This window comes from Ochotona princeps, chromosome 2 (genome assembly GCF_030435755.1).
Source record: "Ochotona princeps isolate mOchPri1 chromosome 2, mOchPri1.hap1, whole genome shotgun sequence".
NCBI lineage: Eukaryota > Metazoa > Chordata > Mammalia > Lagomorpha > Ochotonidae > Ochotona > Ochotona princeps.
In genome coordinates this window covers 48,641,374-48,664,294 of record NC_080833.1, presented here as the reverse complement: position 1 = coordinate 48,664,294, position 22,921 = coordinate 48,641,374, and the positions used below count along the sequence as shown (strand labels likewise).

Below are 22,921 nucleotides of genomic sequence, written 5' to 3'. Positions count from 1 at the left end.
CAACACCCAAAATCAAGAGTGCAATTGGCTACTCTGTTTCTGATTCAGCTTCCTGCTCATGTGCCTGGGAAGCCAGTAGATCACGGCCCAAGTGACTGGATTCCTGCTAGCTATGGGGGAGACCCAGTTAAGAGTTACCGGCTTGTAACTTCAACCTGGCCCAGTCCCAAATGTTGGGGTCACTTGCTACATGAATGAGGAGATGGAAAACTTCTCACATTTAATAAGGGAATGAGCAGATGGACAATCTCTTGCTCACTCTCACTCTGTGTTTCTCTCTGTCATTTTGCCTTTTGAAAAACAAGCAAAGATTTAAAAAATACTTAGCAAATATAAAGAGGCAATATTTTTTATCTCCATTTCTTTCCCATACCTGCATATCCAGTTCCTGGCATCTCTGCCTCAGCTCTTCTTTCTCAGCTAATGCTTCCTGAAGTTCTTCCAGGGCCCTTTTAAGCTGAAATATACAATGAACTCATTCAAATCACATCCTGATACAAAGAGAGAAAGCTGTTCTTCATATAACATACCTACACACTGAAAATTGAAATAATTTTATAATTTACCTTTTAACAGATGAGCCTTTGCTGTTCTCTAAGCATGAATTAGCCACTGCTTCATCAATATTTAAGCCACAATCCCACAGAAACAAAATTTTATTTAATGCCTTGTGAAATAATTTAAAATGCATTACAAGCAGCATTATTTGTTTTAACACCCAAAATAGTTAGAACAAACAAGCTGGCATCTAGACAAAATTGCCATGAAATGGATGTAATTTGAAATACTTCTTGAGGTGACTGATGACACTCGTGAAAAATTATTATAAGCAAAAGTATTTAATGTATTTACTTCTGTATTAGAATTAAAGTAGCTGGGAGCCCAGGACTATTTCTACATCTCAGCCTCCAGAACTCATACTGCCACATCAGGCAAATATGAAACTTGGTGGGACTTTGAAAACTTTCTATGACTTAACTGCATAACGATCTTGCATGGGCCAAACATGTATTATAGGTGTCAGAAGGAAATGCCAGAATTTCAGTGCCACTCAAATCCTCAAGCACGATCACAAAGAGACCAAACGCAAGTGCAGTCATGAATGAATGCACGGAATACACAGCGACATTAAACTGAGATCTTACAGCAGAACACGTTAAGTTTCAAGGATGAAACATCCGTGCACCTGCCCTCTCCCACATGAGCCTTTGGCCGGCAAAGGAACCCAGATCACTGTTACCAACATTGCCCTCAAGTACTGAAATGCTCACCTGTTGCTCTAATTCTCCAACAGTATCATTTGTAGATGAGTTCATTATTTCTTTACTCATCAGCTGGAAAAGCAGAATTGCAAAATTAAGGATAGTAATATGATGCGTATGAAATTAAAATATATTAACTTTTGATTCAATTATTCTTTATAACTGTTGTTTGAATTCCCATTAAACTATGGTATTTTGGATTTTTATTTGGGAAACTTCCTATTCGCACGTTGTTAAGGCTTTTCACTGCAATGTAAATATAAATTACATCATCTCAAAAACAAGAAAAAGGGGGTGGAGAAGAGCTCATGAAGAGGAAAGCAGCGAGAGGAAGGAGGTATCAGTGTGCTCTTAGTATTTAAAAATTAGTATGAAAAGGTTTAAACAATTAAATTGAAAGCATAATAAAATGATCTGTATTTAGCATTCCCTTGCTTTAGCTTGATGATTCTAAACACAACATTCAAATAAAAATGTACTAGAGGTTTAATAAAAATTAAAATGTCCAAGCATTATAAGTAAATGAGGACATTATAAGTAAACTAGGCTTGAAACATGCAGATATTCAAAATAGTTATATACCAAAAATTATAAACCAGTAATACAAGCTACATTGCTGAATAAAACACAACACATTAAATAATTTTAGATCAATCTTAAGTAGCACAAATTCACCTGTGAAATGACAAAACTGTTACTTTGAGAAGTCATTTTAGGAACAGGAATTATATGAAAAATGAACCATTTAAAATAACTTATTCGCACATGAAAGGCAAGCTTACTCATATACAATAATGCTTCTAATCCAAAACAAAAACCTTAACTCAGCGCATGGGCGACTGAAGCCCTTGCTGTCTCCAAAGCCCCTCTACCCAACTGTGCAATTCCCCTCTTGGCTGTCCCTCCAGTCTCTTCTACAGTTCTCCTCTCCTGAGCCTTTGCTCCTGCACGCCACACATCCTGAATCCTTCTGGCTCAGCACAGACCATCAGACCAACCAAAACCCACGTTACCTGGCTCTGAGCCTTAGGTAGTAGCACATCTGGTCCAATGACCTAACATTCTAAACATTCATATACCATATGTTAACTACAGTCTCAGGAAAGTCTGCCCTGCTCGGGAGAGAAGGGAGAAGAAATAAAAACAAAAACGCACAGAGATTATTTACGTTGCTTTTCTGGTTTAGCTGATATTATTTAAAGGAATATGACAATATCAAATTACCAACCACCTTTCAAAGTATAGAAATACTAAAAACAGGCTTGAGGGGCTTCTGAGAAATTTTGCAAAAAATTTTTTAAATTGCCAAAAAAATGAGACAAATTATTCAAATTTATTCAAACTTAAAAAAAGGCAACAGCATACAAAGAAAAACATCTATAAAAGGTAAAAGGAAAGTTTTAGAAAATTTTGTTTAGGGTTCTCATCCTTATTTGAACCAGACATAACTTACCTCTTGAATAGCAGTCATGACCACATGTTGAACAGACTCTTCTAGTGTCATTATTTGTTGAATATGTTCTATGAGTGAAAAAAGTCACATCTGAAAAAAATCTACTCTTTACCCATAGTATCTTAGCCATTAAATTAACAGAATGTAAAAATTTGCCACAGACAGTACAGTATGCTACATTATTTTTTCACAACATGTCCACTGAAGAGAAACAAGCAGACTAGAAAACATTCCTATATTGTTCCTATAGAAGAAACCTTGTTTTTTTTTTTTTTTTTTTTTTCTTTTTTAATAAGAAAGTGTAAGGTAGACTGTGAATCTACAGACAATCAGGACAAGAGTTGCATGTGTAGTTTTAGAAGCACGGAGCTCCACTTTATCGAGTAGGAAGCTCATTCCTGGGAACACCTGCTCTACATGCAGTTTTACCACACACCCACAAGCCATGAGCAAAGGGATTCTGCCTTGGCAGGAAGGGGGATAGGAGTGTCCCATGAGAAGGAGCACACCTTGTATCTGCAGACTTAAAATTATTTCCAGGTATGTCTAATTAAAATTATTTTTCTAAAATGTTAAGGAGTTACTATTTTCCAACACTTTTTGTAACTGATTATTCTCAGAAATTTCTAAAACGTTCTCTAAATCTTCCTTTAATTGGTGAAGAACAGGAAACTGTCTGATAAATGCTGGAATGTACCTGGTCACTAAGTGACAAAACAATGAATTAACTAGAAAATGCACAGATAATGCAGCAATACCCTCCAAGTCAGTTTCTGGATGCTGGGATGTTACCCTGCTGAAATCTTCATAAAAATGATCACATGCTCCACCAAAACTAAGCAAAGCATTATTAATCAAAGAAGACCATTTTTCCAAGGCTGAGAGTGCTGAGGTATCTTACAATGATTTTAAAAATTAATTCTCAATGCAAAGTAGAAGTGGAATATATTCTAGATGTGTCTTGGTTTTAAGTTTTAAATCAATTACAAATAACCTTTCTACTTACCTATTCATAATCAAAAATGAAAACTCACTCATATACCTCTAAAAAAATCAATTATAGGGTCCTGATTATTTTTGTTTTTATTTTATTTTTGTTTATTTTAAAGGTAGACAAAAAGACAGATATGGCATTCACTGGTTCACTCCCTAAATGACTCTCAACAGCTGACAATTAAGCCAAAACAAGTAGGGAACCTGAACTCGACCCAGGTTTCTCATGTGAGTAGCAAGTATCCAACTACTTGAGCCATCGCCTGTTGACTACCAATGGTGCTCAATATGTCTCTTAGCAGCAAACTGGAATCAGAAACAAGGACTCAAATCCCAGACACCGGAAAAGTTGTATATCCAAGAAGTATCTTTTTTAAGACGTGAAGACAAAAGTGCTTAATGCTGCTTAGAACTAAACCATGAAAGCACTACCTATGCCAAAATTTGTAGAACACTTTAAAATCATCATCTTAAGAGAAAAGTTTAGCTTGAAATTTTAGTCAATTATTGCCTGGAAGAGAAAAGTTGATTTCATAAGAAAGAATAAAAGAACAAAAACCAAAAACCTAAAGGTAAAATCAAACCACAACCAAAAAGCAGTAGTGCTAAAAAAGACCAAAAAATTTTAACAAATCAGACAGATCAAGCAGAAATAAGTTAAAAAACATAGAAAGCAATGAGAACAAAACAAAAATATTAAGAAGTATCACAATTGTAAGAGAAAATAATTGGATTTATAAACAAGTTACTAGTTGCCAGTTTAAAATTAAATATTTACAAAAGTTTTAACTTTCTATGAGCAAATGCCACTCACTTTAATATTTAAGGAAAATCTAATATCTTTGCCATTATTTATTAAGTGAAAAACAAAGACCCTACAGAAAGTATAGGTTTGGCCTGCAGAAAAACACGCTAGCTAATAGCAGAAATGGACAAATCTCAGAATTTTCCAATGACCAATCCTTATCCCTTGCTTACAGGATGAATTACAATTGATTCACTTGTCCTAATATTTTCCTTTTCTGAATTTGTTTCTATACAATATGTCTTGTTTACATCCTTTCTTCCTTAGTTGAATGGTGTTGAGTAAGTTATTGAAGGTCCCCTGGCCTTAAGTATTTTTCAAATTTAAGCACACAACACTCCTTTTCTAAAGTCTACGTAAAAAAAAAAAAAAAAAAAAAAAAAAAAAAAAAAAATCATCAACCTGAGGGGCACGTGGGTCTGCTCAGTTCATCATCTTATCAAGGAGAAATAATCAAAACTGAGCTTCTTTGCATTAAGCAGGATATGGATCCCTAAATCTGTGTTTAACAATGTAATGCAGAAACTTTGTTAACATTTATCAGGTATTCCTCTGAAAGCACACTAGATTTTACTTTAGAAGCTGAATATTTATGAATAGCTAAATCAATTTCATGGTTGACCTACATGTAAAATAGATGTGGCAAATAAATAGGTACATTATTGGTTGAATACCCACTAACTCCCAAGAGCTAGCTGTATTAAACTGAAATAGACTCAAATGCACTTATCCACTGAATATGAATCTAAGAGTCCAGGAACACATAGAATATTAAATGGCAAATAATGACTAGCATTTAGATCTGCTTTGCAATTCAGAGTGCTTTCTACCAAGCTGTAATAGTATATTTTAACACTACCTTGTATATCACTGTAAGTTGTTTTTGGAAAATGGAAATCATCAGAAGACTGAAACACACTTACCTTGTTTCTTTTCACAGTTGACTGCACAACCTAAAATAAGCTGGAGCAGCCTCCCCAGCTCCACAGAATCAGAACGTTCAGTTATTTGATTTAAGTCAGGAATAAGCTCTTCAGAAATCTGCTGCCCCAAAAACTGCAACAATAAAATAATGAATCAGAGCCTTCATATATGTTGGTATAAAGATATCATTACATTTAATTATCAAAAGGAAAAAAGATTATAAATACAGGTTAATGTGACAACTCAGATTAACAAATGCCAAGTCAGTCAAATCTTTTCTACACTTGCTTCGGGTTTTGCAATAAGCATCCTTAATTCCACCGGCAGAAAACCAGATCTTCTTTTTTTTTTTTTTGTAAAGATTTATTCATTTTATTACAGCCAGATATACACAGAGGAGGAGAGACAGAGAGGAAGATCTTCCGTCCGATGATTCACTCCCCAAGTGAGCCGCAACTGCCGGTGCGCGCCAATCCGAAGCCGGGAACCTGGAACCTCTTCCAGGTCTCCCACGCGGGTGCAGGGTCCCAATGCATTGGGCCATCCTCAACTGCTTTCCCAGGCCACAAGCAGGGAGCTGGATGGGAAGTGGAGCTGCCGGGATTAGAACCGGCGCCCATATGGGATCCCGGAGCTTTCAAGGCGAGGATTTTAGCCGTTAGGCCACGCTGCCGGGCCCAAAACCAGATCTTCTTAATGTAAGTACCTAGCCAAGTCTGCTATGAAAAAACTTATGACCTTCCACTACAGAAAGACCAGGCTTATGTTAAGTCAAAATGGACTAAAAATACTTTGATACACATACATATGGTGGAGTAATAAGAGAACCACAGTATAGAGCATTGCAATTTTACAAATAAACAAATCCAGTGAGCTAATTTTTCCTCTTATCTCTCACTTCTTAATTTAACTTATTAACAAGATTCTTAGCATTAAAAAGCTTGAAAATTTTTAGTCATTTAATGAATTGAAAAATATCCAAGAATATTAAAAACCTTTTAAATAGATAAGTTTAATTGCGTGACAACTTCAAAAATTGAAACAAATTTTAATTGCAAAATCTATTCAAAAGTCTCCAATCATTAAACAATAAAGCTTTCTATAACTCTAATAGAAAATGCATTATGATGCTGTATGAGAAAAAATCAAACTACTAGGGTGATATATTCTGTAATGTGACAAACCCTGACCTGTCACAGCCACAGGTGCCTAAGCTGTGAATTCAACCAAGAATCAAAAAATTATTTTAAAAGAATCATTTCTTTACATGTAACAATTATATAGAAACCCAGGCATTCAAAGGGATTCTAAGAAGTCCATAAAGTATATGTTTTATGAAAAAAACTATGATGGAATTTCAATAATTTCTGCAACAAATAAAACTTAAAATGTGTTTTCCAGATCTTTCTGAAGTTTCTACATATGCAAATGCTGTATCATTTTGTATAATGGAATTGGGAATCTCAAAATGTTGATATCCATAGGAAGTCCTGGGGCCTATTCCTGGAGATAAACACTAAGGCATAACTCTATTTGATAAAATAAATGATCCAAAGAGCATTAATATACAATGTTATTGTACAAATCATTACATCAATTTTGAAGCCTAATTTCACAAAATCTGAATGTTTAAAATTGTCAATTAAATATGTATCAATTGTGAATTATTTTGCAGTAAATGGTTAAAAAAGAAGAGCCTAGTCATTTTTCTATGACAATATAATTATCATGTAACATGTTATATTTAATTAAGGTCAGTTATTTTTCATACCTCATGGTAATAACTCATAATTCCTTGAAGGACCTTCTTTAAATTACTAGCCTGAAGTTGAGAAAAGAATAAGAAATATATTATTATTTCATAATAAAATTAAATTATGTCAACGTGAAAGACAAGAAACTTTCCCAATAAAAATGATACCACAATTACTAGAGTTCTGTAAATAATAACAATTGGCATGTTTTCAAACACCAGTGATTTAATCACTGTTTGATTAACCAAGATAATGTACTTAAAGTGAGCCACAATGAATTGAAGCGCCTATGCTAACACTTGAGTCTGAACATGTCCACCTCTAGGGATCAGCAGGTTAAGATTCATGCTTTTTTTTTTTGCCAATAATAACTAGCAGGTAAGACAAAATATAAAAAAAAAAAAAAACATTTTTTTCCAAAGCTCTACACAATGGGAAGTACAAAATTCTGCTTTCTGGAGGAGGAGTGGGGAGGGAAGATGAGTCCTACACCAGCCCAAGACTTTCGGCTTGAGACAATGATGTGGCCCTGGCAGAGGGAGCTGGAAATGAGACAAGGCCTGATGTTCTCACCGAGTTGAGGAGACAACACTGGAACAGCTCAGGAAGGCCAACCAGGGCACACGAATGGGAGAAGCCATGGGGAAGAAAGAGTTCGAAAGTGGTGTAATGATATCTTTGATTCTATAATAGATGCCAATTTGCAGGTGCATAGGTGAAAAAAAATTTTTTTCTGAACTCAGGAAACAATAGTCCAAGGAACTAATAAACTGAAACTTCAAACAGCAATTTCAACTATAAACTGAAACTACAAAGATGAAGAAACTTTTGAAATTCCTACTATTAAGAGAGAAGGGACAATGCTCTGTGCACGAGCCATTCTCTAAAGACCCCTCAAAAATTACCACCCAGTAGAGAGCCTAACTAACTAAATCCAAGAGGAAAGAGTAACCGGTTTGCCTCCTAGAAAAGCCTAACAAGCTTTAGAAGGATCACACGGATTAACTGCCTGCAAGAACAAAGTCCAACATTCCTGAAAGGAATATAAAAAAATACAACACTACATTTTCATATCTAGCTTCTAAGTTGAAAAACTACTACTCATGAGCAGGACATATGAATTAAGATGAGAAAGCTAAACAACAGATCAGTGATTAGCATATCACTAGCATAATAATAGTTAAGAACAACCAGTGCCCACAGATTAGACAAGCTATATAAAACAAATGTTTTACAACAACAGCTAAACTGTCTTGAAAATACACAGGTTGTCAGTTTTGTTTAAGTATAAACAACTCAGCAATTCAACCTGGTAATTTACTCAAGATAAAAACATTTCTACAGACTCACACTTGAAACATCATTATTGTATTCACAGCAGCTAAAAACAGAAACAATTCAAGTATCTTCAGTGATGAACTAAACAAATGCTGATATATCAATGTAATAAGATGTTACATAGAAACAAACTCATGAACACACTGAGTAAAAGAATTAAAACTCTGTATATAATATGGTTTTATTTATGAGATGTTCTGGAAATTAAATCTACATTGATACAAAACATCTGTGGTTGCCCAGGCTTAGCTTTGGGATGAACTGGGAAATGGCTTGTGCATGCTTTCAATTGATGGAAATGTCTAACATCTTGGTAGGATGCTAAAAGTGCGTGAGAACATGCGGGTATGTCAAAAGTCAAACAATACACAATAAAATGCACCTGCAAATTAACTCTTTTAGAAAATATTTAGTGTTAAATTTAAGACTACTACTTGAATCGTTTTTCTCCTACTATTTTGCATACCTTTATTCTTCGGTTGTCCCCAACATCCTCTTTAATTCGGCTTAACCAAGATTCATTAAACCAAGCTACATCACTAAAAACAAAAGGGAAAATGCTGAATGTTAAAAATCTTTAAACATAAAAAATACAGAACTAAATGATTTTAAAAGTTACTTCATACTTTAAAAACTTAGGCTTACCAAGAGGGGAAAAAACTTACTTAAATGAACGCAATAGATTTTTCATGATTCCCAAGAATTTAGCTTAGAATCATATTAAACTGCAAAAGTGATTACTGACCTCTATAAAACAAAAACTTACTGATTATTTAATTGTAGGCATACTGGTATCAAACGATATAAAAGTTTCAATAGTTCGGATTAAAAAAACGGTATTTAATACTTATTATATATGAACAATGTGCTTCATGTTTTTCCATGATACTCCACTTCAACATAGTAATACCTTAACAGAAATTATCGTCACCCTTACCATCCAGGAAACTGGGCACAGGAGAAGCCGACACTAATACATGGCAAAGTCAAAAGAAATCTATTTGAGTAGAATGCACTTAACTGAGAAATCTGCAAAGACATGTTCAGTTTTACCTGGTAAACACCTAGTTTATTAACTATTAAAGGTCTAAAAAAATCACTATGTGAAATTTCTCTGCAGTAATTGTTTTGTTGAGAGCATGAGAGAGGAGTTCCTATTGCCAGAGATGGCAAGGAGGGTTCCTTTCCCAGGAACTTTGGAAGGAGTATAGACCACCCAACCTCCTGATTTAGGACTTCTATTCCAGACCATGAGAGGCTCCGCCAGGTGCACGGTACTTGGCTAACACAGCTCCAGGAAGTAGTTATTGCCCACCAGCCCACTGTTCCTTTACTAACAGCAGCTTCTCCATGCTTTTCAAGAGAGCCATATATTACACACTCTAATGCAATTAAGAAACCTTAGAACCCTAGAAGTAACTCTGTGTCATTCAGTTTAGGACATCACCTTCTAAGACTTTGTCATTTGGAAAACTATCTGCCTTGAGTAAATAAGGGAAGAATGGCTGGTAAAATTACGCTTTGAAAAGCAATTTTCCTTTCTCATCTTAAGCTACAACTTGTAGTATGTGACTTGACGTGACTCACCCTTGCCCAACACAGTATGTTATAAACTGTAATATACAAAAAGGACTTTGAAATAGTGAAATAAATATGGTTAAAATTTATCCTTTTAACAGGAAATATGATGCATTGACCTAATTAAGGGAAAGTCTTAAGACTGACTATTTAATATTCAGATTTCCAACCAACTCCAAAACTGGAGAGCAGTGAAATGAAAAACAGGGACTGGCATTGTGAAACAGCAACTTAAACTGCTGTTTACATGCTGGTGTTCCATACCAGGGTGCCAGTATAAGTCTTGGACGCTCTACTTCTATTCAGCTACCAACTAAAACACATGATAAAGCAGTAAAAGATGGCCCAAGTTCTTGGGCTCTCACTAGCTACACGGAAGTTCCCACTTGTCAGTTGGGTCTAGACCAGCCTTGGCAGTAGTGGTCATTTAAGGAGTGAAACCAGAGGATAGAAGATCCGTCTCTCTCTCCTATCTTTCAAATAAAAAATAAACGAATAAATATTTTTAAAAAGAAAAATCCTTAGACTAAGGAAATTTTGACATCCAAGAACATGTAAAACCAGCAAAAGAAGAAAAATGTAGACTTGGGCCCAATTTAAGTAACCGATCATTTGTATAATGAAGAAAAAAGGTTCAGGGAGTGGTGCCTATTTTAATTTTCCTATAGAAAAACTATTGAAGGACAGCAATATACATGAGAGAACAGAAAAAGACAAAGAGAGAACCTGTAATAAGAGAATTCAACAGACTATAGAAAAATGAGTAAGCTCAAAGAATTTAGCTAAAATTTCCCAGACCTGACTTGAGATATCAAGTATACAGTGCTACAGTAAAGGAGCTCAAAGAACCACAGACACCTTATCAGGATGAAAATACATCTCTTTGATCAGATCGCAGTAAAAACGTCCATCAAAACACACCAAAGTGACATCTTGTATGCATACCAACGAACCACAATATGGCTACACCTATCTCAATACCTACAACATTTTAATGGGAATATAGCAAGGTATACACTCTGATGACAAAACCAACAAGTTTCCCAATTCATCAACAAAGGTCCATGTTCAAAATGTTTCAGTTTGACCAAGTAATTCCATTAAAACCAACCAGAAATTAACAAAACATTTAAGAAATGTGGCACAGGTGGTAGAACCTGTGATGTCAACATCCCACATGGTTGCTAGTTCAAATCTTGGCTGTACTACTTCCAATTCAGCTCCCTGCTACTGCACTTGGGAAAGCAGTGGAAGGTGGTCCAAGTGCTTAGGACCCTGAACCCAAATTGGAGTTCCAGATGAAGCTCCTAGCGCCTACTTAGACTGGCCCAGGCTTGGCTATTATAGCTATTTGGGGAGTGAACCAGCAGATGGAAGATCTCTCAATTTCCCAATATCTCTCTGTCTTCTTTCCCTGTAACATTTTCTTTCAAAAAAATAAATATACAAGAAAAGCAGGGGAGTAAGGTACATTTTAGAAAGGCAGTCTTCTGCCCCCTGCCCAAAGGCTAACAGATGAATTCTATAAGTTGAAGGGTTAATCTTGAATGACCCATAAACAGCTGACCAGCCAAAGCTGACTAGATCATCTATCTGGAAGATTTCAAGTCACTGGGATTTTGGTTTCATTTTAAGTTGTTTTTCTAAGGATTACATAGGATTTTTATTAATCCATCTACAGCTTTTTCAAGGGTAATCACAGAAATGATTAAATAAACAATCTCCAACTATAAAACAATGACACATGTGAAAATTAAATAAAATTCTGGTCCCAAAGTATGCTAATATAAACCCATTTTGATTACTAATGAATTTTGAACACAGAGTTGGTCTTGTTTGTCCCACTAAAGACACAATTCGTTTAATGAATCACAACCCTAATCCTTGCACAATGTTTAGTAAATATTAGGAAATAATGAATTAAAGAGCTTTCGATATATAAGACAGTTCAATTAAGAACAAGCTTCTCTGGATTCTGTGACTGCAAACTTCACTGCTTTACATTTTACTATTGATCAACTTAGAATTACCACTATTAACCCAATAAATTGGTTTCAACTTTTATGCTTCAAGAATTTCTGAAATTTGAATTTCCATGCACTGAAACCTTAACATGACAATCATACAATTAGGAGAAACATCATAAACAACCCTATAATTCATTTAATTTTTTTTTACTGTTACTATACTCTCATGAACATACCAAGAACAAATTAACACAAAACCTCTTGAGTTAAGAATCCTAATCATTCCTTTAGTTTAAATGAACTTCTATAAATGAGTACAGAATAATGAGGGGGTAAACTTTTTATTCCTTAGTTGTAAGAATGTCTTGATACTATATGTTAGGAGAGTATCAATGAACAGAATAAAGTTTCAATAACCTTTAGGATACAAGTCTAAGCTGCCTTCTTTGGCATTGTTTTCGCAATTCTCCTCAGGCCAAGTTCGACTGCCACTCACATTTGGTGAAGAACTTGGGCCATGGCAACTCCATTAGTCAGCTGTTTCACATCTTGACAAGGCGAGGCAGTCTTGAATGTCTGCAGCTGAAATTACATAAAGCAAATAACCTGAATGCATCTTTACACCAAATACATTTATACATGGAAACCAACTAGACACTGTCCTATGTTAGACAACTAAACACAGACCTTGCCAGACAAATAAACCTATACTAATAAACGGATGCATAATATTGTTACAAAATTAAAAGCAAGATATTTGAAAGAATGATGCTTAAGTTAGAACACATGAAGGTCATGTTGAAGCATTTCATAATTTAAGAGCATAAGAAAAAACAAGATGTGGAATTACAGTTGCATTTTGTCTGTATTCAGAACATAAAAAAAAAAAAAAACACTTTAAGCTAACCAGACATTTGCTAGTTAAAATTCCCTCATATTATTTGGTAAGAAAGCAAAGATCAGTAAAGTTTGAAATGTGACATCTAAAATGTCACTTAAAATTCCTTACTTTCTTACTTAGCAGCCTTAACTCAACAAAATTCTCTCCCATCATAATTTATGTTGTGCTTTGACACTCTACAAATCTGTTTTCATTATCTGCATATAATACCAAGAATGTCACAGGCAAAGTGAATGTAGACACAATTACTTCTAAAGTACAAAGAGATACTTTACTGAACTCCAATTCTCTATAGTATATATGCCATACACTGTAGACTAGAAGAGGTTATAAAAGAAAATTACTTTCATGCCCTCAAAGTAATTTCAATCAAGCATGGCAAGGTTTAAAAAAGAAAGACAAACAAAATCTAGACAATGTGATAAGCCCTAAGACTGTAGCAGTAACAAAACATTCTGAATATATTAGGAGACCCAATGAATATAATTAGACTTTGTATTTTGTGAAGACTTCTTGGGCATTGCTAGATGGAAGGTCTTGCAGGATGAGTAGCATACTTCCTCATTAAGAGTTTGGTGAAAAAAGCTGCAGGGATAAAAGTGCAGATCCATGAGAAGAGATGGTATTTATAGGAAACATTCACTTCAGTATCTTTGGATTTTTAATGCAAAGCATGGCAAAGGAGCTACAACACAAGATGTTACGGATATAGCAAGGGTCAGGAATCTGGATGACAATAAAGAGAAACCTGCACAAGTGTAATCCTTAGCGGTATGCCTGTATGATGGGAAATAACGTTTCTCTACCATGAGATGGCTACGTGAATTAAATGCAAAAGCAAATGCAACGGACCCATGCCTGGTGTGTGGTGTGTGCCCAAGAGCTGTTAGTACATTAGCTAACAGGGCTAGACAGCCAGGGATTCTCACAGTGCAGTATGTGTCAGTTTCCAGACAAATCAGAAAGCCCTGAAATGATTCATATGCATAGCAATTTGGGGAACCATTGCTTGGGTGATGAAAAAAATCACAGGAGTGACATCTTTATTCGGGGGAGTGACGAAGCACTGACACAGAGCTGCTTTATGCATCAGCAATTAGGAGGACCCTGCGAAGGTCGCATTAGCAAAAATAGACAGCTTACAGATTGACTGAGAGTTCAAAATGTATTCAGGAATATTTAAAATATAAGCTAAGAATGGTTCTGCAGCTTGGTAGAGGTACAGGGAGAAACCTCAGACATTCGAGCACCTTCACAAGGATAACAAACTGGCTCCCTTTTAACACTTCCTATTTACACTTCCATGTGTAACTTAGAGTGAAGTGTCACCATCACAACTTGTATAACATTTTACAAAATAGATATGACTGGTGGCTTTAAGAAGACAATTTTAGAGGCACAGAGTTATTAGGCAAAACAGTAAAGACAGATGTATAAGGAGTTGCCTCCTTGCTGATTATATTCTGATTAAGATCCAATTCCTCCCCACGAGGTGTGGAGGATGCAACGCCTTAGAAGTTACTAAAATAGCTGCAAAATAAATTAGACAACACAGAATGTCATTCTGTTTGGCTAAACTGAAAGGCTTTATACCAAGAACAGGGAAGGACACTAAAGCAGAGAGACAAAGGGAGAACTCTTCCCCACCACTCTTCCTGGAGCTGGAGAAGCAGGAGTCTAGAGAGCAACCCAAAGCCTAAATCCAGGCCTTCCAAGGCGTCCACCACTAAACATGGCATTCTGGCAAGCAATCCTTCTACTTTCTTCTCTACTTTTAAATAAGGCAAATAATTAGAAGTGGGGAGTTGCTGCTCCTCAACTGCTTCATTGTAAATATCACAGGACTCAAGGAAGAGAGGGGCTTCCCAAGAGATAGCTAACTAAAACCCACTCTGGGATCAACTGCCTCCACACAGTCTCCTTTCTTCTTATTTCAGAAAGACAAGTACTAAACCTTCAGAAAAATATCTCTTGGGTGAACATTTTGGTGGGGCATCCATCTGCCACAGAGGTTAAGCCACCACCTGGGATGCCACACTCTATATCGAAGAGCCTGGCATGCTCAGCCCTGGCACAACGGGGCAACTGGTTAATCCTCTGTCTGCAAATGCCAGCATTCCATACAGCCATTGATTCATGTCCTGGCTGCTCCATTTCCAATCCAGCTCCCTGCTTGTGACCTGGGAAAGTACAAGAGGATGGCCCAAACTTTGGGACCCTGTACGCACACGGGAGTGCCAGAAGATATTCCTGGCTTCAGATAAGCTCAGCTCTGACTGTTAAGACCAGTTAGGAAATGAGTCAGTGGTTGGAGATCTTTCGCTCTGTCTCTCCTCTCTACAAACATTATCTGTCTTTCCAATAAAAATAAATAAAAATTAAAAATAAATAAAATTTACATGCAGGCTCCCCCTTCTAATGTTCTGCTAATGTGCACCCTGAAAGGCAGCAAGTGATAACTCATGGGCTGGGATGAGTTTGGCCTTCCAGCTTCAGCCAGCCCCAAATGCCTTGCCACTTACGAGTATCTGGAGAGTGAACAATGGATGCAAAGATCTCTAACCGTATGTCTGTCTCTCTGCTTCTCTAAGAAATAAAACAAAAATTAAAAAGAATTTAAACTCATAGCTCCCGCTGGTGAACATGTGGTCCAGACCTGGGGGTCGGACAAGCTGGGCAAAATAGCTCCAACAGTTGGCTAATGTGTAAATTGGTAATGGAACGGGATGTACTGGGCAGGACTGAGCAAATCTTAGCCTAAAAGCGAAACTAGAAACCTACTGGTCTACGTGAGTCAAGGACGCTAAGCAACAATGTCTAAAGCTGAGGCCAGGACAAGTGAGGGACTTAGCTGAGCTGAGTCAGAACAACCGCTGGCATGCACGTGATCTATGGCTGGGAATAGGCCTGGTTGGGGAGCTAAGGGGACACCCTAACTGGGTTGAGGTTCCCACCAAGGGGTGTGTGGCCTTGAATGGGGGCTGCGTTCTGATCAGGAAACAGTTGTAGTCCCCCTTGGTACAAGTGTGGATTGGGATTGGATGCACCAAGCCGGGTCAGACTCCAACACCCTCTGGTGTCCTGGAGGACCAAGGTAGATGTGGGACGGACTAAGCAAGGTCTCAACCCCTTCTGAGCCATGTGTGAGCCATATGTGGGTATGGACGAGCCATGGCTGGGCTGAAACATCTACCAGCAATGACCTGGTTGGGTTGAAAGCCAGCCAAGAAAAGCCATTGTTCCTGCTAGGACAGGAGGTGAACTGAGTAGGGCTGGCTCATGGACCCCCTGGTATGCACAAAATCTGGCATTGGGAGAGGTTCTGATGGAGCAGCCTGGGCAACTCCTCTGGCAGGACACAGTCCCTGCAGGGAAGCACAAGAAGCATGATAGGAAACAGCCCAGAACAGGCCATGGAAAGTTTCCCACTGGCATACATTTGGCACGGGTTGGGGGCAGACAAGGCTGAATCAGTTCAGGTCATCCACTGGAAAATCCGAGCACCAGAACAGAGTGTGGGTCGAGCCAGGTTCGGCCGCAACAAAAACCAGTGCACAATATGGAATGCCAAGATGAGGTTGCCTGTACTGGATGTGACTGCAGCACCCAACAGCACACAAGAGAACCAGGAAGGGAGGGGGCAGAGCCAGCAGGGGCAGTAAGGGGTGGTTCCCTTGCTGGACAGCTACTCCCACTGGAAGAGTGTGAGCTGGGATGGGGGCAGACCAGACTGGGTAGGGCTACAACACCTGTGCACCTCATGTGGACTAGATCAGGGAAAAGCCAGGCTGGGCGAATTATTCCTACTGGTGCAAGCATAAATTAGAGTGGGTGGGGATTGTTTGGGCTTAGACACAGCATCAGCTGGCAGAGGCTGGCACTGGGGGCAAATTCTGTCAAATCAAACCACAGAACCACCTGGAGTTTGCATAATCCGGGATTGAAAGAGACCTGGGAGGGAAATAGTGAGCTCCTCCTTCTTGGGTTACAACTTCCACGGGAGGGCATGAAAACTGGGACAGGGGTTGGGGTGGCTAGACAGATAGGCACTCAACAACATCCGTGAGGGCTGAATAGTGGAGCTGGTTAGATGGAACTAAGCTTTAATACCCATTGACAAGTACGAGAGCCAAATGAGATGTGGGACAGACTGGACTAGTGTGCTACACATACTGGCAAACCAGGGTAGGGGGTGGGCCTGGTGGGGGGTTATTGTGGGTCGTTCCAACTAGGCTGCAGCTCCCACTGGGCCAAGTATGTGCTGGGCAGAACCAGGCTGGACTGCAACACCCATTGGTTCCAGTGGAAGTTGGGACTGAAAACAGAACCAATCCAGCAATTGCAACCACCAGCTGAGCATGGTGATGGACTGTGCCAGGCCCTGTGCTTGCTAGAACACACAAGAATGTGGTCTGGGAATACCTCAGTTTCTTTGGGGATCTCCCCAATCGAAATGGTGGACTCAGAACCCTAACCAAGAAAAGACAAAAGACAGAACAGGTCAATCAACCATCTCAGCTATACGTTGGCAGTGAAATACTGGGCAAACAGAGACTATATGATGGACTATGTCAATCAGTGGATTCTTCAACAACCTCATCGTGCTTGGAGTGGTGAGACTGGCAGCGATTCATAACTGGTGAACCATCAACACCACTTGAGCAAGTATCTCAGAGCATGCCCCACATCTGGGACTTGGGGTGGGTGGGAAACTGGGTGGGGCTTCTCCCTCAACATCCCCCTTTACCTCAAGATACATGAAAGAAACAATATGGAAATAATAGTGTTACCCACTTCCCTATAGCCCTTGAACCTTTTTTACCGTAATTAACTATGTAAAGATTGTCAAAAATATAACAAAAAAAGAAAATTAAAAAAAAATTTCTGACTGCACATTTGGTAATACGCTTTCCTTCACCTATCAGAGAACACAAAAACCAACAAAGCCACTAAAATCCATTTGATCCGACTCTATAATTTTAATGATGATTATCCAAAGATATTAGGAAATATCCAACTTTACAGAACTAAGAGGAGAAATTAAAATCACCTTCCTGCAGAAGGGGGATTGTGGTGCAGGGGATTAAGTCATCACTTAGCATGTCCACAGCCACAGCAGTATCTGGATCACATTTTGGCTCCTCTACTTCCAAATCCAGCTTCCTGGTAGTGCATGCTCACCGGCTCAAGTGCTTGGCCATCCACGGGTGTGGCCAAGAGTGTGTTGGAAGCTTCTGGATTTGGCCTGGCCCAGACCTGGCTGCTGTGAGCATCTGGGGAGTAAACCAGCCAACAGAACCTCGCCTCCCTTTCTCTCTGGCTTTCAAGCTGATAAAAACAGATAATAAATTAAATTTACCTCCAATTATTTCATCATATACTCCCTGTACTTTTAAGTGCTGCCTACTTCTATTCTTTAATTCTGAATTGTCTAATTAGCAATACAACATTTCTTAAGAACTATTTCAAGTTCCAAATCATAAAATACTCATTAAAAAAAACTGCAAAAAGGTGCACCCTTTACTTAACTAAGATTTCTTGGCAGTATCTCTATTTCTTTTTTGCTGCATTTTTCCTCATAGTGCTGACATAATGAAGTTAAACCCAAACTGTTTTCTCACCTCCATTATTTGGCTGCAAGTTTTTAAATCCACCTCCCACACCTCCTCAACACATACAATGAATGAGCACGGAAGGGGCACATTAACAGGCCAGGGATAAGCTGATAAATGTAAACCATGTTCCACCACCTCTCTTGAGCTGACAAAGAAGATCATTTTCATTACAGCTAGTGCTTCTTCTCTGTGTCTATAAAGCTCACACTCTCCTTGCTTCCATTTGCTGAATTCCATCAATCCCGTGTGAGTCACTTAAAAATTCCCGCCCAGGTTTCTATAATACTCAAAGGTGAAATACTGCACTCTGAGGGCCAAGACTAAGCAGTAGTCTTTCTATCACTACTTCAACTTAACGCCTTTTAGAGATCCTAGTCAGTGTTCTCCACCCTATGAAATCAGGTAAGGGCCCTGATCTTAGGAACAAAGGACTGGCTTCAGAAACTATGAATTTTTATAGATATGTCAGAAGGAGGTTAAGTTACATTGGGATAAAGTGGGGAACTGGCAGGTCAGCACTTTAGAAAGGATTATCTGAGAGAGAAGTACAAGCAACAGCATACCCGAAGCCAGAATGGTAAGATGCAAGTAGCCATGGTAAGAACTAAAAGAGGAATATTTTAAGTGGAGAGAAGTTAATAAAAATCAAGTGTATTAAAAAAAAAGATGTATTTATCTATATTGAAAGGCAGATATACAGAGGAGGAGAAACAGATCTTCTACACACTGGTTCACTTCCCAAGTGGCCACAACACCCAGAGTTGAGCTGATTTGAAGCCAGGAGCCAGGAGCTTCTCTTCTGGGTTTTCCACGTGGGTGCGGGGTCTCAAGGCTTTGGGCCATCCTCCACTGCCTTCTCAGGCCACAGGCAGGGAGCTGGATGGGGAGTGAAGCAGCTGTGACACGAACCAATGTCCATATGGGATCCTAGTGCATGCAAGGCGAGGACTTTAGCCACTAGGCTACCACACCAGGCCCAAAACCAGTATTTGTAAAAGCTTAGTTTGTCAAGAAATGATAAGTGCAGCCTGATCAACATGGAGGTGGCATGAAATGGGTTTTGTGAAGCTGGGTAAGTGAGGTAAGGTAAAAATGCTGGCAATGGAAAAAAACATAAACACCATGTTCAGTGAAAATCTCACCTGTTAAAGCAAAGCCAAGGCATAGGTACCTACGAGCCTTTTAAAGGAACCATCAAGTAACAGAACAATATAATCTAACACTGGATTCGAGAAGCTGGTAATGAAGCGGATGACTGACTTACAGAATATCTCAAGACTAGTGGGTGAAGGAGTGAATGGAAGTTGAGGAAGTACAAAGTGTTAGTAAAAAACTCAAGAAATTTCATTGCAGAAGAGCAGGGAAACACTGGATTCAGTATAGAGTGGCAGCTATTCTATATGAGGATACTTTGAGTAACTTTTTATGTAGAAGGGGAGGAGAAGTTGCATACATAGGTAGGGAAACAGACAACATAAGTTGCACAGATAGAGCAGGGATGGAGTCTTTAAGATGGTCATTTGAAAAGTCAGTGGGGCTCAAATACAGTGCATATGGAACTCAGATAAGAGGAATGTGAGAGGTAATGTGGTTATTAGCATAAACGGGACCATGTTTTCAGACAGCAGGATTAATGCAGGAAGTAGTGTGCACCATCCATTATCTCCCCAGAGCTCAGTCTTTTGAAAAAGAACTTAAGATTACTATCTGTATTCTGTATCTACAATTCCTTACTATTTGGTTCATAATATGTGTATAGGTCTCAACTGAATTTCACAATTCATTTTAAGTATATACAGCTCTGCCTATTACTGCAATTAAAATTGAAATGACCTCCTCAGAGCTTAGCATAAGGTAGAAATCAATAAATAACCGGTTAAAGAATGGACACAATTGCACATTTTAAAATACTGCAACACAATTCAAGAATATCCTGAGTTTCTCCACAACCTCACATGTAACCCAATGACATCATAAAGGCTAAGTGTGCCTCTTCAGCCAGATGTTTAGAGCAACATGTAACAGAATGGATACACCCCTCAATTAGGTGCTTGTTTTAACAAAACAGATCATTAAAAGTAATGATGCCTGGTTTAATGGCACTCTTTACAAAAGCATCGAAAGGCCAATACCTCTCTCAGATGGAAATACAGATGAAGTTATCTGATTACTTAATTCAGAACCCTATATATTTGCATTCCACTTAAAGCAAAAGTTCACTTCTAAAAGTACGAAAGTTTCTTTAAATCACAGCAGTTTCCAAAAGACCTCATACACTTTCAGAAACCTAGATGCATCAGTCTCTGGAATTGGAAGCGTTAGCAGATGGCGAGGGCATCTCACCCACTCATGGCCACCTCCTGAGCTGGTCTGCTCACATTCCACTATGCACACACTCCCTACACACAAATCAACAACTGGTTTGGGGACCAGCACCCCCAACAGGACCTGTGGACCATCCAGCACCATCCTTGCCCAACAAGGCAGCAGAACCACACCTGCGTGACAACTCTGGACATTCAACAACTCCAGGAGGTGAGCTGTCATTTTGTTGACTGAAATACCAACAAATCCAGGGACACACATGCCATGCCAGAGTCCAGCAGAGGCGAAACATAAACACCAAACGAGGGTGGAATGTAAATAAAAAACACCAATTCCTTTTCTTCAAAGAACGCTATCCTTTGGGATGGAGTCCAGGTGGCAGTGAGAAAAAGGGAAAGCTTCCACTCTCAAACACAGCGCTTTCTCCTCGCAGGAAATATGTGGAAACAGTTCCTCGAAGTGACTTCTACAAAATCTAATGTCTTAGCGTCCTGGAGGGACAGCAGTCCGAGAACGGAAACAGCCAGCCTCCTCCTTGGCCACCCCTGTTCCATAGGGCAAGGCAGCAGCTGGTGGTGGGTGGGTAGAAGGCCATGTTTCAGAGAAGGTCTTCACTCTCTAGTGGGACAAAAGGTCCCTACGGGAAGCCATCAAGCCGATGGAAGGCAGAGAGTCAGTGGCCTGGAAAGTCCAGGGCCTGGGGTTCCGGCAGTGGGAGGACAGACAGGCAATGGGCCAACGACCCTGCCACAGCTGGTAGGGACATCATCGGATCCAATGCTCTGGCAGAGCCCAGAGCCTCCACCATCCAGCTGGTGTCCCGACTGCCCTCCCTCCTTCCCAGCCCCAGGCAGGATGCCCCTTGCCCTCATCCCCAGAGGCAGACACAAGGGCACACACACCTGCCCCACGGCCCGCAGGTGGCACTGGGCTTCAAGGGCGCCCGGCGGCTGCGCAGGTAAAGCCCAGCTGCTCTGCAGGCTGCTCTGCAGGCTCCCCTGGCGAGAGCTGGGCCCTGGTCCCCTGGCACTCACCCAGATCATGAGGCTGTCGCAGAGCGGCAGCTCGGGCTGCGACAGCGGCTGCGTCTCCTCCATGGCCCCGGCCGCCGTCCACTCCGCCGCGGCCACCGACAGCTCCCTCCTCCCCTCGCTCCTCCGGGAGCCCGAGCCGACGACCTGCTCGCCCGCCCACCGCCTCGGCAGCCAGGCCTCACGCAGCCGACGTCGTCCCCGCCCGGTCCCGGCCCTGCCCGCGCCGCGCCGCACCTGAGCCCCGCCCGCACACCTCGCCCGCAGCCCTGAGTGACCTGTGCACGCACCAGTCACAAAGAAGGTGGGTCGCCGGGCGGGGCGGGAAGAGAGGGAATAGGTTGAGCAGGAGGGTTGGCTGATTGGACCGGGCCCTCGTGGGCTCCGACCAATCAACGCGAGACAAGGCTGAGCCTCCGGGAAGGAGCGAGAGTGTAGAGGTTCTTGACCTGGCAGGTGCAGAGGGCGGAGGCGGCAGCGCGCGTGCGCCGCAGGCGGAGGGCCGGGGTCGGCCGCACTCCCGGAGGCCGACGGTGCTGGAGGGGCGGAAGGACCCGGCAGGCCTCCTCAGACTCTGCATTCCTGCAAGTCTAACACCTGGCTTTGCCTGTTCAGGCTTCCACTGTGTCGTCAAGAAGTAGATCCTAAAGGTGAGGTAAAACACCTCCAAGGAGGGAAAACTAGTTTTCTTCTGGGCGCTGACTGAAAAGGAATGTTTCTATTTGCATAAAAGGCAGAGAAGTGCCGCTTAAGGACAAAAAACAGACAAAAACGTTGTGAGAGTTCTCAAGAGATCAGCATTTTGTGGGTACCTTTCTTTTAGATGGGGGTCGGGGGAGGGAAGCACTTTCCAGGGAACAGACTGAAAAATGCGATGCTGTGAGTTCCAAAAACATGGAACATGTCGGTATAACTCATTTTTGTTTCATACTTGATTGTCTTTCCTGAGGACATTGCAAGAGGAGTGGTTGGTGT

The 22,921-nt window shown here is 40.0% G+C and overlaps 1 protein-coding gene across 4 annotated transcripts in view; it reads right to left on the bottom strand.

The window, feature by feature from the left end:
- The window catches only part of HOOK1 (hook microtubule tethering protein 1), a 48,235-nt gene extending 25,890 nt beyond the window's left edge, over positions 1-22,345 (bottom strand). The window contains exons 1-8 of one of the 4 annotated variants that reach the window (XM_058657215.1): positions 22,237-22,345; positions 12,571-12,656; positions 8,996-9,068; positions 7,209-7,259; positions 5,437-5,569; positions 2,716-2,783; positions 1,272-1,334; positions 374-457 (exon numbers count right to left, since the gene is read on the bottom strand). In XM_058657215.1, coding sequence (XP_058513198.1) covers positions 374-457; positions 1,272-1,334; positions 2,716-2,783; positions 5,437-5,569; positions 7,209-7,259; positions 8,996-9,068; positions 12,571-12,593 — 495 coding nt within the window. In that variant the 5' untranslated portion in view covers positions 12,594-12,656; positions 22,237-22,345. Of the gene's footprint in view, positions 1-373; positions 458-1,271; positions 1,335-2,715; positions 2,784-5,436; positions 5,570-7,208; positions 7,260-8,995; positions 9,069-12,491; positions 12,657-21,949; positions 22,139-22,236 lie in introns of those variants that run through there. The other 3 variants (XM_058657230.1, XM_004588715.4, XM_058657222.1) reach the window with 3 other exon arrangements.
- Between the last annotated feature and the right edge of the window lie 576 nt (positions 22,346-22,921).